Raw genomic sequence first — 15485 nt, forward strand, 5'->3', positions numbered from 1 at the left:
GCACAGTCATTAAAATTTTATAGAGGGTTGACTCGAGACCGATTTTGCCTAGTTTTTTGACCTTTTTACAGTCTGCGAAACCTACTTAATTGGGGAGAGGAGTTTTGGGAGCGAAGCTGTATCGTAAAGGGAAGTTTTGTGACTGTGTAGTGTGGCAGAGCCGTCGTTTTCTACGTGCTAAACTTAAGCATTTACTATTAGTTGGGCGGCTTTTTTTAACCGACAACGTTTACCACACGGTTTCCTCTTGACGAAGAAAAAACCCAAAATCCCTTGGAGGTCCGGGTGACGGTCACCTCACGGCCTCGCTGTCCCCCCTCCGGTCGCTGTCCCCCGCCCCAGCTCCCCGCCTCACTCCTGTCAGCGACCGGGGCGCGCCGCCCCCCCTTCCCCGGCCCCGTTCCCGCCTCGGCCCCGGGCACCGGCGGGACGGGCCGGCGCCTGCGCGGCGCTGCCGGAAGCGTCCGCCCGCGGCGGATGTTGACGCTGCGCGTCCCGCTGAGGTGAAGGAGGGAGGGAAGGAGAGGGGGCGGCTGCGCCGTGCGGCCCGCAGCAACCACCGACCGACCCCAGCCGCCGCGGTAGGCCCCGGGGATCGGAGGGGAGGCGGCTCGGCGGGGCCGGGAGGGGGCTGTGCGCTGTGGGGGACGGAGGGAGGGGAAGGGGGGGGGTGTCAAACCTTGACAGAAAGCGGGAAGGGCCGTGGGGTTGTTAACGGCTCTGGTAAGTGCGGTGATGGCGCATTGCTCAGCACGGTGCGGCTGAATGCTCGGGTTGGGTCCTGTGGGACGGCTGTGTCCCGACAGGAAACCGCGGCTGGCCAGTCGGGGTGTCGTGAGGGGTGTGGACAGCCAGGGCAGAGCCACAGAGGGCTTGGGAACTGCAGTGACCTGCGAGAGGCGTTTCAGTACGGCACTGAAAAATGACTGAAGGGGGACCGTTGTCCAGTGTGTCTTAGGTTGTTAAAAAATGAAAAGAAAAACGCTTACCACCGGGGAGAGGTCGGTAAAAATCTGGTTAGCTTGAAGCAGACAGATTTCATTGAGATGTGAGTAAGGCTTTCTAATTTAAAGCATAATTAAAGCTCAGAAATAAACTACCGAGGGTGGTGTAGTGTCTCCATCATTGGAGCAATTCAAGTGAAACGAAAATCTGTCAGGAGCAGTGTAGGTGTCGAGGATTCTGTGGGAGTGCAGGGTTTGATAGTCTCATTAAGGTCCTTTTCGCTTCTCTCGCTTTGCCTGGTTGCACAAAACCATCGCTTGGACCGTCCAGCTTCCTTGACCTTTTGATCCGTGTCTGCAGATCTGTGTGGTGACGGATTCAGCTCGTAGCTGTAGGAAAGCTAAAGCAGACAGGGACTTGGGAGTGGCTCCTAAGTGGAAGGTGACTTTACCTTCTCCCGGGTCCCCCTGCTCCATTACAGGCTGAGGCAGAGCCTGCAGACAGCTTCCAGGGCGGACTTCATCATCTCCTCCTGGCTTGATTCCTCCCACAGTTGGGGCTTTGAATTACCAGTGACCCCAGTGACAGCATGGCCCTGCAGCTCCTCGCGTGCCAAAGCCCTGGCGTGGAGGCTGCTCTTACCCCTAAGCTGCACAGTGCTCGGGAGCCGTAGGTGCTTGGCGCACATAGCTGTTGTCTTTCTGGGACACTCTGGGTTTTGGCTTTCTGCATGCTAGCGTGATTTGGAGCAGGGGGCTTTGTTTTGTGGGTGTTTTTTGGCATAGGTAACATGTCCTGCATTTAACAGCTATGGGAGGGTTTGTGTGGGGCTTAGGCAGCCCAAAGGGACTCTGCCTGAAAAGCTGCAGGAGTTTTCATTTTTGTGAAAACCATGTTGTAAGCAAAGCTTTCAAATTTGTTCTGCTGTGGGTTGGGTTTTTTTGTCATCAGTTAATGTATTTATAGATAAGTGCGTTTTTAAAAAACAGATAGAGACCTTGGCTCAAATTGGCAACTGAAACCATTATAAATTACACACAGCTGAGGAATCCCCATCTGAAACTTTCTTGACTGATGGGATAACTTCTTCCACTGAAACGTTGTGAAAGAAACAACAGTGTGTAGTTTCTCTTTTTTTTCCTCTGGTGGTTTCCCCTGTATGGTTTTCAAAGCTCCACACTATGTGTTATTCTGTGCATGTAGCACTGTATCGAAATGGCCGATGATAACGAAGACCTGCAGGCAGATGAAGAGCTCCCGGCTCCAGCTGAGGACAGCTTTGAGCAGCTGGAGAACGATAGCCCCGCTGAGCGCAGCGGGCACGTGGCAGTCACTGATGGACGCTGCATGTACGTCTGGGGAGGCTATAAGGTACGCTGTTCTCCTTGTTAAGTAAGCCTTCTGCCACCCGTGGTGCTGGTAATTATGTCCTATTAGTTTGGGAGTGACTCTGTAAAATTATCCCTCCCCCCGGAAAAGAAAAGCTCCAGTTAACAAATTAGAATATGACATTTAAGAGTTTTGAAATACTGAAATAAATCGTGTTAAATGCAGATCTTGGAAGACAGATAACTTCTGTGGGATGCAGGGTGTCGTTTGCCTTTGTCAACTCGCGTGTCTGTTGGAAAAGAAGGAAATACTGTGTGATATGAAATGCACACCGTGCAAAATGGTGCTTTTATTTACAGCATTATCAGCACAACTATATATTGCGTGTTAATGATCACAGGTTGGTTATTTATCACACTGGGCTGTATGTGTACTGCAAGCAGAACCAAGTCATTTTACGATTTTGACAGGAATGAATTGTCAATGAACTCGGTAAATAAATTGGTAGCTCAAGACAAAGCTTTGGTGTATTGTTCTGGTGGTGTCACGCGGTGTGGGGGGGAATTAAATGGGAAATTTTGGCTCGTTTATGCACCCTAGTTATCCGGCTTGGGCTATGAAAATGAGGTTTAACTTCCTTTTACCCCAGTCTCTGGCTCTGCTGGGAGCTGGTCCCTAGCAGAAGCTAAAATAGGCTCATACCTGCTCTCGCAGGGCTGCTGTGCAGCTGAGAGGTACAGGAGTGCGGCAGGCACTGCTCCTGCTGTTTTCTGTTCTGTGATTAGATCTCTGAGGGGTTGTAAACGTTCACAGGAGTCTGTAATTCAGTATGTCAAGCATCCTTCTAATGTTGCTTTTTTCTTTTCTGACCTGTTCTGCAGAATGCGCAAGTTAGGGGATTTTATGACTTCTATCTGCCTAGGGATGAAATATGGATCTACAACATGGAAACTGGAAGATGGTACAGTAAATAATTAACTTAATTGTTGTTTGGGGGGGAGGTGAATTCTTAAATTGGTATGGAAAGCATGCTGAGGGTCTGTGAACAGAGAGAGAATTCCCTGATCTCTTTGTTCCCACCTCCCAAACTGTTGCATAAATGTGTAAAATAGTTCCTTTTTTTTTTTTTTTTTTCCCCTGTGAAAACAACAAATACATTTTCACAGGGTGAGGTAGGAGAGGCAGCTCGGACAGGCAGCCCATACAGAAGTATGCGATCAACAGTGTGAAGTGTTTTGGGATGCCTGGTATAGGATATAGCACCTGAAAATTGTATTTGTACCACTTTTGATTACAGTGGTACATTACTGAGGGAACCCATACTGAGTTTTTTATTTGTTGTCCTTTTAAGGAGTCATTTTTAAATGTTTAAATGCAGCCAAAGAATCTACTGCATCATCTTAGGTCGCTGGGAGCCTGGAAGTTGTGCGAAACCTGCGTGCCTGATAGTGCGAGAAAAGGGAATCCAGTGCTCCAGTTCTGTAGCTAGCTGGGGCCTTGTGCTGCGAAGCCAAGTCCCCTCAGCACTTTGCAGAAAGTGCAATTTCAGCAGTGCTTCCAGTCCTCGTGGTGGTCAGGGAGAGCCTTGGACATGGGCTGGAAGCTCATCTTTGTGCTTGTAATGTTTACAAACATTAAAAATCCAGTAGCAAAATAGAAACCTTCAGTTTAGACAGGTGCATTCTCTTTGCCCGAGGATCTTTCTGGGGATTTTGAACGTGAAAGGCGTACCAAACTCCTGAACTGGGCAGACGGGATTCCTCCCCCACAAAACATGTATTAATTAAATTGCCTTTTCCCCACCCCTCTCTGTCATACCCAGGTTAGTGTTGTAAATTGTTAAAACTGCAAGGGTGTGAAGAACTCGTAACTGAATGGTCCACAGTGACCTATTGTAATTAAAAACATATTGGTAGGGTTATAAAATTCCACTCCAGATAAGATCATTATTGTTCATTTCTATCAGGTAAAATGTTTTAAACTGTGCTTCTAGGAAGAAGAGTAAAACAGAGGGAGATGTTCCACCTTCCATGTCTGGAAGTTGTGCCGTGTGTGTAGACAGAGTGGTGTACCTCTTTGGAGGACATCATGCCCGTGGCAATACAAACAAGGTTAGTAATTTAAAGATAAACCCCTCCTCACAAATAAGTTTCTCCTTATTAGCTTTTGTTCCCATTTTTTATAAACTAGACATGGCCTTTTCAGTGAATTAAAATCCATGCAAAGCAAAAAATGTGTAATCTTAACAAATCCCAGAAACATTTTCTTCAGAACGACTGGACAGGTTGGATCTTGTTTCAGAGCTTAAGTGTTAATAACAGGGGATGCTGAACATGTATCCAGTCATTGTGTCCTCCATGGCTTCTGCAGCATAGCATTGTCATGTACTGGCTGCATCTCTGGTTCTGGGAAGCAGATAACCAGCTTTCTCATCCTCTCCGTGCCTTCCCCAGATGTGAACTAATTGAAGCCGTGTTCTTTTTGTGCTTGCCTAAGAGGTTTTGACTAACAAAATATGGTGCTTACTGCTTGGATTTTTTTTTTTCCATGGAGGTGATTAGCTGGCTGACTTTTACCAGTTCACTGTATTAATTTGTCTGCAACAGGTCAGATAACATGGCATTTGTAAAACAGGTCAGACTTCAGCTCTGCATCATTTCACATGATGATTGTACTCTGGTAGCTTTACGCCACTGAAGAAACACTGTGACCTGCTATTTGGTTTGGTTGCAGGTGTTCTTGTGCAATTCACCCTATAAATTGTATTGCGTTGGTGCTTTTGAGTTTGCTTCTTTTGAAAGATGGGAATTTCCAGAGTTCACTGAAATAATATCAGGAGGTGATTTGTAACTGCTCTGTAGTTGTTTGAAATGTTATTCTTCTCTGGAGTCTCTGATAATATTTTCTGATGTTCTGGAAGTGTGGTTTAAATTAAATAGTTTTGGCCTCGCTCTTAAATATAAACTGAAAGTAGCTTGATGCAATGCTTGCAAACAGTCTGAAACGAACTACATTTATAAAGTGTGAGTTGATTCCTTCCTGCTGTGGTATTCTTACATTTCAGTTAGTTTATACATGTGTATCAGCTATTTCTCTCCATTTAAAATGGTGTAACACACAGAGAAGGGATGATACTGTAAAAAAACACTTTTTTTTTTTTTCTTTACCAGATATTTTTTTATCGTAAGACAATTGCTACTTTGTACATACCTTCATTGTATCCCATGTCAGCTTTTGGATGGTAAAACTCAATGTCCACAGTCCTATTACTTTTGTAAAAAGTGTTTGGGGCTTGAGTCTGCAAAAAGATAAGGACCTTTGATCCATGTGTTGTTCCAAACGTTGTCAGTGCTCTGTGCAGCTAGGAAGAGGACTTTTAATTTATTTCTATACCAATACATGCTAATTAAAAGTTAATATTTTAACATCAGTCAGACTTAAGCTTTAAGCTAACTGTGTGGGTAAAAAAAAATCTTTTTATTTTCTACAGTTCTACATGTTAAATTCCAGATCCACGGACAAAGTGCTGCAGTGGGTCAGAGTAGAGTGTCAGGGGGTACCCCCTTCATCAAAGGACAAACTTGGCGTTTGGGTTTACAAAAACAAGTAAGGCTCCAGCAACAAAGTCAGCACAGCTATCCTTGCGCGTGTGTTTGCTTTTAATCACTCTTAGTTTTGTCATTGTTGTGTCTTTTTGTTTGAACAAGAGCTGCAGAAGAGCTTCTTGTCTGCAGCACATATGTGCTTCAGGAAGATGCTGAATTTCTTCCCCAGCCAGCCTTTTAAAACTGTTCCATCCTTTGACGGTTGATAGGGAAAAACCTCACTCCCAGTTTGGGTATATCTAAGCTGCAAAGTATCTGTGAGTCATAATCCAAAATGTACGCTCATTACAGGCAAATCTTTCACGGTGCATTCTCAGTACATTGCTTTAAAGATACTGCATCGCAGTTACTTGTATCAGCGTCATTCCTCTTGGCAATTGCATCTGGAATTATTCTTCACTGAAGCCTGTTCTAGGATTCCCCATATCATGCAAAATGTAGTCTTTTGGTCACGTCTTGTGGGACAGCTTGCATTTCTTTGACGGTTGAAGAGCAGGAAGCCATTTTAATCTTAAAATTGTGTGTGGCTTTTTCAGAAGCACACATGCTTAATTCGGTGTGTTCTGTGCTGGTTGCACAAAACAAGGAACGCGTTAGATGAACTGCTGTTGATGTTATCTGATTTAATGTGTTGGGATAGTGTCCCAGAGATGCCAGAAGGCCTTTTGGCATTGCAAACCGTGGAAAAGATGAGGAAGACAAGGTGGTGTTGAAGCCGGCTGAGCTGACGTGCAAAATGTTGCCTTGCACCCTCCTCCCCCATTTCGTTAGGGTAGTGCTAGTCCCCAAAGCAGGGAGCCGTGTGATGAGATCATTCCAGCCTTCTGGCACTGGAGGATAGACTGAGGAAAGACCCTGTTGTGGGTAGGTAGTTTCCTGCTTCCCCAGGCTTGCTGTATCCCAGCTGCTCAGGAGGTTGGGGATGGAAGCAAATTATCTCAGGGAGGGCAGGGGCTTTTGGCGCTCTTCTTGGAGCATCTACCCAGGGCTGGTTTCTCAGAAGGTTCCTGGCTTCCAGAGAACAGAACTCCAAAATGCTCTGGCACAGGTGACAGTTTGCATGGCCAGAATTGTCCCCTGGCAGGAGAACCTGGAAAGGCTGATCCCCCACGGAGCAGGGCTCTCTCCACAGGCCGTGGGCCAGGCGCCCGGTGTGGGCAGTGCTGCTGGGGTACGTGATGCCGGGAGCTGAGGAGGTCTGATGCAAATATGAGGTGACGGTCAGGGGCCTCTAGTTCTTCTTTGGTCACAACTGGCAAGGGCTACGGGTTCTTACTGTCTTGTCACATCAGGTAGAGGTTTAAGCTGTTACCTACAAAACCTTACCTGGACAGCAAAGGCATCTTCTGCCTGTTAGCACAACTGGTCTTGATTGTATCGTCTCTGGTTCTACGGAGGTAGAGGAAATCAGGGATGCCGTATGTCCTTGTGTTTGAGCCATGTATGGTGATTTTAGTGTGTAACACTACAGATGCTTGTGCTGCTTTGTCCATTATGTGGAGAGAAAGCTCACTGTTACAGTATTTGCTGCAGAGACTCATGAAAGATAGGAAGAGGCCCGTGGTCCTAGTTTTCAGATTCTCGATGTGGAGAGAAAGGATACTGTTACGATACTTGATGTGATCAGTTTAGGTGTAAATCTGTGCCAGACTGGAGTTGTGGGTGTTTAGTTAGGTGGTGTAGTTTGTTTTCTGTTACTTCATAATTCAATAAGAATTTCTGGCAGAACCATGCCATTAGTTTCTAATATGTGCAAAAACCCAAACATAAAACTTAAAGGTAAATTACATTTTAAAAAACAAAAAGAACAGTAAAAACAGATGACAGAGTAACTGTTCTTCAGGCTTTGAAACAAAATGCAACAAGTACAAAGGAAAGTGTCTTCTTCCCCCAAAACTAAAAACTTCCCAGGGAGCTTCACTGGTGGAGGGTCTGCTGCATGTAGTGTCCCTTGGTCTCCTCCTGCCCTGCCCTGCCTAGCACACATCTCCACAGTGACCGTGCCCAAGTTGTAACGCTTTCCCTTTGTTTCTCCCCGGAGTGTCTGTGAACATTTTGGGCTCCAGGAAAACAGGCAGAGGGCTTGGAAAGGGTGGAGTCCAGAAACTGCAGGAATAAACCCCTGTAGCTGCTGTTTGGGAGCCACGGTAGCGAAGGCTGAAGCGCAGTGACCAGGCAGCAGGCCTGGTAGCTTCACACATTTGGAACTGGAGCAAAGCTTGGAAGCCTGAGGCCTGGGAAAGAGCTACAGAGGGATTTAATGTGGGTGGTAGGGTCGATTAGGCAAGAAACAGGGCCCCACACCTGGGCGACTTGCATTGTAGACATACGGGAGGTAATGAAGCCAAAGAAGCTTCCCCGGTTTTCCCATCTTCTGTTTGAGCACAGCCTTTACAGAACTTTAATTTGTAGCAACAGATGTGGTAGCATTTCTAATAGATCTTGATGCATGTTTTGTTTCAGGCTAATATTTTTTGGAGGCTATGGTTATTTTCCTGAAGGGAAACAACGGGGAACTTTTGAATTTGATGAAACTTCTTTTTGGGTAAGTCAACCTTGAAGTAATTTCTATTTAAACTTTAATATTTGATTAGTGCTTATTAAAACTTGTTGCTTATTTAATATTTTTAAAGAATTCAGGTCTTCCTAGAGGGTGGAATGACCACGTGCATGTTCTGGACACTGAAACTTTTACTTGGAGCCAGCCTATAACTACGGTAATTATTAATCTTTTGGTTTTGTAATTAAGTTACAGCTCTTAAGAAATATGTGCACTCTGTGCCGTATCTCTTGTAGCATCCTGTGAGGATAAGCATGACTCTGCTAGGCCTGGGTTCACTGCTTTGTGTCGAGTTAAAGAGGGTGCTGATAAAACGGCCTCCTTGCGTAGCTTTGCAGGGTTAGTAGTGGCTTTGGGCTGCAGATATACTGAGCACCTGGCAGTGTGCTCAGTTAACTTGCAGCGTGAAGCTGTCTTAACCTGTTGTATCTCTTAGGGGGTCCTATCTCTAGTCCGTATCTCCCTGGCATTATTTTAGAAAATGTGGTTAACTGTTTGCGAGCAAGCAGCATGGAAATTCAGCCAAAATACATTCTTCTACTTTCCTGCTCCACCCTGCAGCCTTGTTTACATGTCACCAGTCTTTAACTGCCAAGTGTTTAGTTGTCAGGTGCTCTGTGATCCTGCCGCCTTAGGGATATAAACCAGTCCCTAAATGCCAGGAGTTAGAAAAAATGGAAGAGCTCTCTGAAATACCTAGTGCTAGCTAGCAGGAGGACGTGAGAAACGCCTTGCAGGGCATTTCTGTGGCTGGCGGGAAGCACGGCGTCTGCAGCAGTGCTGGTTTCTGCTGTTCTGGCTTCCCTCCTGGGACATGCAGTCTGTCTGATCCAGCCAGGGGAGGAAACCTGGCCAGGAGCTAAAGCTTAGGACTGTGTGACCAGGGCTCTCTTCCCTTCTTGTGCTTCCTGAGCGAGCTGTCTTAATCCTCTGTACCTTGCTCTCTTGCCAGCAAAGTGGGACTGTTAATTTCTCTCCTATATATGGACTCCATGAGGTGTCATTAGCTTGTGTTTGCAGTCTTACCAGCAACATGCTTGTAGAGGAAGGACTGTTAAGAGAGGGGTTCGAAACACTGTTGGTAGAACTAGCCTTGGAAACATCCCCTCAAAATAAAAATTACCTGCTGCCTATTCAGTAGCATTCTTGAGGCCATTTAAACTGAATTTAAACCGTTCACTTACTTAGGTCATCTCTCCAAAAATGGGAAACTTGCCTTTTATTTTAATCTGTCTTTTTCTCTTAATCTTTTTTCCTGTTGACTTGCTTTCTTTCATGCTTCAGTGGCATTTGGGGAGCTCAGGAAAACAAAATGTATGGTTTCCTGTCATGCTCACTGTAATGTGATGGTTTGGTACATTTCACTTGGATGCTGAATTGTGGTCAAAACAAAACAAAACACTCGGTCATTGCAAATGTACACCATTTGAAGTGTCCCAGAAGTATTCGGGAACAGGCAAATGGAGTGATATTGCCACAGAATTGGAGGAAATGAAATTTGAGATAAGTAACTCCTTATTCAGATTACCAAAGAATTGCTTCGTCTTACTACATACAGATCTCAAATATTTCAGAAGAAAAATAGTGTTTAATGATTCACTATGTCCTTGTCTCATTTACAGTCTGAGGTCTTCTGTGTCTGACTGAACCCTCTTCTAAAAGCAAAATTTATACCTTGACACTTAGAGGGGAAAAAAAAAGCCAAACATTTAAAATTAGTTTTCTGATCTTCCATCCATCAAAAAAAGCAAGTTTCTGCACACAGAATTACTTACTGGATGTTTTTTCACTCTCTGTCCCTTGTTGGCCTTAAATCTGACTTTAGTTCAGCCTTTCATCTCCTCGGGTGACTTGATTTGTGGAACTGTGAGACCTTGCTTTGCCCTGAGTGCGATGTCCAGGTGAGCTCTCCTGGGAGGCCCGAGAGGAGCTGCCACCCCGCACCTCCCAGGGTGCCTGGTGTGGCCGTAGCTGTGCTGCTTCGCGTGTGTGGTGGGCATCGTCAGCCCAGCTCCTCTTCACTTGATCTGCTGTGGGGTTTTGGTGAAATGGCATTTTCTCTCTTTTGTTAATGTATCAAATAAACTCACCTTCTTACTTGACGTTGTCTTTTCCCAGGGTAAAACTCCGTCACCACGAGCAGCTCATGCCTGTGCTACTGTTGGGAACAGAGGCTACGTGTTTGGTGGCAGATACAGAGTAAGCCCCAGCCCAGTTTTAACGATGTGTTACTGAAACCTAAACAGAGTATTTCAACCATGGTCTGCTTTATCGTAGGAGTCCAGAATGAACGATCTTTACTATCTGAATCTGGATACATGGGAGTGGAATGAAATGTAGGTACTAAAACTTGAGTTCTTTTGTTTCTAAAGCAATATGAAGATATCATTTTTATTCACTTATAATCATTCTAGTGAAACTTGGTAAACTCCAGCAAGTAAGTAAACTCAAGTAGAACTGATCCTCCTGATTTGCTGTCAGGCTTTTTTAAGCATTGATAGGAGTAAAATTCTTTTACTGTGTTTAAAGAAATTAAACTTGCTGTTGGGTTGTGAGCTGTGCACAGTATGAAGCTGCATCCTTCAAATATCTGAAAAATAATCAGAGCAGAAAAGAGCAGCAGTATTTTATTGTAGCACATGTGTGATTTATGGTGCTTTTTTTGAAACACAGGATCGCGCAAGGCATTTGCCCAGTTGGCCGATCGTGGCATTCTTTAACACCAATTTCCTCAGATCACCTCTTTCTCTTTGGAGGATTCACCACTGACAAGCAGCCATTAAGTAAGTCATTCCAAAAGAGTTTTGTGTTGACTTTGTGTTCTTTAACAGTTGTGCACGAAAGCTTGAATTATTGCCTCGTCACCTTAAATGCTTGCTAAATTCCTTCCATGCCATTGTGATCCAACTCTTTATGGTTGACAGCTAATTTCACAGAGCAGGAGTCACTGAGTGTGTTGAGAGACTATAATTTATAGAAATTAAACTGCTCTAAAAATGCATCTAATGCAAGTTACAATTACTAAGAGCTTTACAGTTCTCCATCTTTCCCTTCCAACTTTGCTCCCATAAACCACTATTAAACACCTGTTTTCAAACAGGTAGCCCCATGTTTCATAAGGTTTTTCCTAAAATACTTGATTTATTTAAGAACAAAAATGGACTGTGTTACACTGGAGTACATGTTTAGTGCAGCAAATGTGAAAGAACTAACAGAATACTGTTTATGTTTGGGATTTTGCTTGTTTTCAGGTGATGCTTGGATTTATTGTATCAGCAAGAATGAGTGGATACAGTTTGAGCATAACTATTCTGAAAAACCAAGGTATAGTAGACACTTGCCTGGAAACTTATTAAAAAACAGTGAGGAAACATTTAATGTTGGCTGCCAAAGACAGAACATGCATTCCTCTTTACAGCACTCATGTTTCTTAACAATACTAATGCTAGCTTCTACCCCAGAAGTGCAGCTGTATTGAATGTGTGCACAAAATGCAAGATGAATGCCACCAGAGGACTGGTGCAGGAGGTAGCGTAGAGCTCGATGTTTGTGAAACAGCAGGGAACACTGGGATTTAGGGTTTGATCTCCTGGCTGCAGAGGCCTCTCACCTGGGACTGCCAGTGCAAGAGCTAACTGGAACCTGTGTGTTCTCGCTCTGCCAGCAAACTGGACACAGGCAGGTGTCACTGTTTTGAGCATCCCCGCTGGTGGCTAATCCTGTGCACACCCAGGATATTTTTGTCTTCCTGCTGAGTAAATTAGAGATGATGACCTTCAATTTAAATGCATCAAAACTACTGTGATGCATGTGTATGGCATTGAAAACACTCATGTCACGTGAGTTACTGTGGTATATCTTGTTTGGGGAAGTGTTCTGACCAAGGTTAAACGAGTTAAAGCAGTGATGCTTCCTCATCTGCCCCCTTTGGCCTTACTCTTGCTGCTGGTGGGGATGAGGAGGGGTCTGTTTTCCTGGGGCAGTAACAAGGCTGAGCTGCTGCCTCCCACCTGCCCTTCCCTGCTTTGGAGCAGCAGGACAGGGCCGTGTTGTTGCTGAACATGTGTCAGAGTAATTGTTTCCCCAAGTGTTAGGAGAGCAGTACAAAATCTGACTCTCTTCGTTCAGCCTTTTGACTCAAGTGGGACATACAGTTTGTGTGAGCAGACCATTACAGCCAGCCTCTGGCAGTGACACGGCTGTGGGTTTCCCACACGCCTGCACTCGCAGGCAGCGTGCTGCTGAGCCCCGCAGCCCTGCTCTAACCAGGACACCTTACGCAGCCCATGGTTTGCTGACCAGTTTTCTTTCTCTGAAGAAAAACTCCTGTTGAGTTAGTCACGTCTACGGTGTACTGGTGGAAGGGCAAACTTCCATTTGTTAACTTCAGATACAAATCCTAAACATGCATTGTTGGGTGGGGTGTTTCTTTGGTTTAATGCAGTGCTGATTTCTGTTTCTAGGTTGTGGCATACCGCTTGTGCAAGCGAAGAGGGAGAGGTGATTGTCTTTGGAGGCTGTGCCAACAACTTACTTGCCCATTCTAAAGCTGTAAGTTTATTTCAAGCTTTCCCTTCCTGTGCAGCCCAGCCCTTCCTGCAGGAGCTGTGGTGTCTTATCACTCCAGTGAGTGTGAAATGCGTGATCTCATGAGGACTGACAAAGGTGCATAAACAAAGCTTGAAGGGGAAATGTTTTGGTGCTTTTCTAGAAAGCAGGTCATTATTCATTATTTAAACAAACGATGACTTGCTTTCCTTCACACGTGTGTTTCACTTGGAGCCTGTTCTTAGCTCCCAACTACTTCTTCAGCTTTTCCCTGTGCTTCTCGTGGGGCACTGCGATGCCTATAGAGAGGCCTGAGGAGAACAGGCTGAACAGAGAGGGGCTCTTCAGCCGGGACGGGGGTGTCCCAAGGTCTGTAAGAACACCCGTTGGCTGGAAAGGGAGACTGGCAACAAGCGTGCCAGCACCTTCTAGTGTAAGAACTAGTGGGCGTCAGCTGGAACGGGCGAGTGGCAAACAAGAGTGGTGCAGCATTTCTTTATGCACCGGCAGCTCAGCTCTGGCACAGGTTTATGTCCATTCAAGGAGCAGGCATAACCATTTAAAAACAAACAAACAAACAAAAAAACCACCCAACACCACACCATTGACTGCTGAGCCTGATACAGTCCCTGTGTCCAAAGCCCCTCACCACAGAGCCGTGAAGACTTGGAAACTGCGTGCAGGTGGTGTTCCTGTTGTCTCCCTCTGAGCACAGGTGTTGGCCAGGGTCGGAGCTGCGATGCAGGGCTCATGGGCCCCCCATCTTGTGCACTTGTGCTGACTGTAGCTTTCAGCCCAGTCCCGTCTGACAGCAACAGGAGATGCTGCACAGGGAGAGCCCGTGAGCCTGCCCCTCTGTGCACCCGTTCCCCTCCAGGTGTTCATATCAAGTAGCACTAGATCTGTTTTTTCATTCATCTGTAGTGCCCACAGCTTCCCATATTGTAGGATTTGGTGAGCAATTTTGCCTGCAGCTTGTCTGCTGCATTTGTGATTTATGGGTAGTCCAGTCTACTGCCCACCGTCAGCCTCTCCTCGCCAGACCCCAGAGCCGTGCCGTTTGCCTTCCTTTCCAGAGGCCGTTTGTGTGAGCCGTGGCTGGTTTGGCTCCTGCTGCAATGATGTGAATCCACATAACCGCACTGCTTCTCTTTCTTTCTCTCTCTTTCCCTCCCCACCTCCAGGCCCACAGTAATGAAATACTTGTGTTTTCTCTACAACCACGATCTCTCGTAAGGTAAGAAAGCAAGATTTCAATGTTAAACTGTCATGTTTCCATCTAAGACGAGTAGTGAGGGTTACCACCAGACCCCTTTTTTATGTTCCTAAAATGCCTGAAAACATTCTTCCTCTAAAGAATGCTGAAAGAACAGCAGCCAACTATGAGAGGATAGAGCAAGATTCCTTTCAGAAGCACACATTTGGCACCAGTGATGAAAACAAGCCCTCACTAAATAGCTGTAAAGAATAAGCTTACCTTGCAGCCCTTGTTCATGCTAACAACGGCCATGTCTTCCCTCTCCCCAAGGCTGTGCCTCGAAGCAGTCATTTGCTTTAAGGAGATGCTGGCCAGTTCCTGGAATTGCCTCCCCAAGCACTTGCTGCACAGCGTCAATCAGCGGTTTGGAAGCAACAACACCTCGGGCTCCTGAGCCCTCCACAGAGATCGCTGAACGAGCTGTGCATGGATGAGCAGCTCTAAGAAGATGTAATAATTTTACCAAGTGTGGCAAACATTAAACTTGTATAGGTTAAATAGCTGTATCGTTGTAGGTAGTTGCTTCTTGCCTTTAAGTTGCATGTGAATGGCCTAGAGAGAACCTATTTTTGTGTAAAGATGTTTGCAATAAATGTATTTAATGCAAGTGGAGATGTATCCTGTGCTTGAGCTAAAACTAGTTCTGGGTTTGTCCACCTTGAAGTACGCATGAGGGCCAGCCCCAAGCGAGAAGACAGGGTGCGCATGTGTGGAAGTACTTGTTACAGAGTCCCTAGTCAAGGACCTGAGGACTTTCGCGGTTGTGCAGGAAATAGAGGCACGCCATGACTATTGAAGAGGAGTGTTGCTTTAGTCTAGGCTGAAGATCGCTGTGAGGGCTGAGCAGTCCTGTTTTAGTCTACAGCGTTAGGAAACTGTCTGCTTAACGTTTTGCCACAAATGCTTAAGGGATTTGGAAATTGTGCAGTGTCAGAGTTGATAAACTGTCGTAAACCTTCAGCTGTTAAAGCACCACTACTCTCTGCTTGTTTGTAGTTTGTTTTTTTGGAACTCTTTATGTTGTGGAACTTCAATTGTGAACCTTAGGTAGCAGATATTCTGCCCTGGGAAGCGTAACTGAAAGTGCTTGAGCCTGTTACAGGCTGTGTCAGTAACCTGTGGAGCTCACCTACAGCTGGAACAGCCTGAAGGACTTCAGCTCGATGGAGGTACACTGGAAGTGACTGTGGAATGGGTCAGCGCCTGCCTTCGCTGACTCGGCTCCATCTGTCAGCAGCCC

General features: G+C 45.7%; 1 protein-coding gene across 2 annotated transcripts; it reads left to right on the plus strand.

Annotated features, from left to right (window-relative positions):
* The first annotated feature begins 470 nt into the window (after positions 1–470).
* Positions 471–15429, plus strand: KLHDC2 (kelch domain containing 2). Of its 2 annotated transcripts, none has more exons than XM_010579756.1 (14): positions 471–581; positions 2149–2316; positions 3156–3235; positions 4268–4385; positions 5765–5880; positions 8343–8424; positions 8513–8596; positions 10558–10638; positions 10717–10775; positions 11113–11222; positions 11691–11763; positions 12903–12990; positions 14172–14224; positions 15381–15429. In XM_010579756.1, the coding sequence occupies exons 2-14, from the start codon at positions 2161–2163 to the stop codon at positions 15427–15429; spliced, it is 1149 nt and encodes a 382-aa protein (XP_010578058.1). In that variant the 5' UTR covers positions 471–581; positions 2149–2160. The 2 variants fall into 2 exon arrangements, with proteins under 2 accessions (XP_010578058.1, XP_010578057.1); XM_010579755.1 differs by lacking the exon at positions 15381–15429 and adding an exon at positions 14516–15378.
* Positions 15430–15485: the final 56 nt, after the last annotated feature.

Source organism: Haliaeetus leucocephalus, unplaced genomic scaffold, assembly GCF_000737465.1.
Source record: "Haliaeetus leucocephalus isolate CR32 unplaced genomic scaffold, Haliaeetus_leucocephalus-4.0 Scaffold678, whole genome shotgun sequence".
In the NCBI taxonomy this organism is placed as follows: domain Eukaryota; kingdom Metazoa; phylum Chordata; class Aves; order Accipitriformes; family Accipitridae; genus Haliaeetus; species Haliaeetus leucocephalus.

Bases quoted from the DNA above. Each gene is read 5' to 3' on its own strand.
- KLHDC2 (XM_010579755.1), top strand. From the start codon at position 2,161: ATGGCCGATGATAACGAAGACCTGCAGGCAGATGAAGAGCTCCCGGCT. The intron at 5,881-8,342 runs GTAAGGCTCCAG...GTTTTGTTTCAG, and splicing joins GTTTGGGTTTACAAAAACAA to GCTAATATTTTTTGGAGGCT. The intron at 12,991-14,171 runs GTAAGTTTATTT...CCCCACCTCCAG, and splicing joins TACTTGCCCATTCTAAAGCT to GCCCACAGTAATGAAATACT.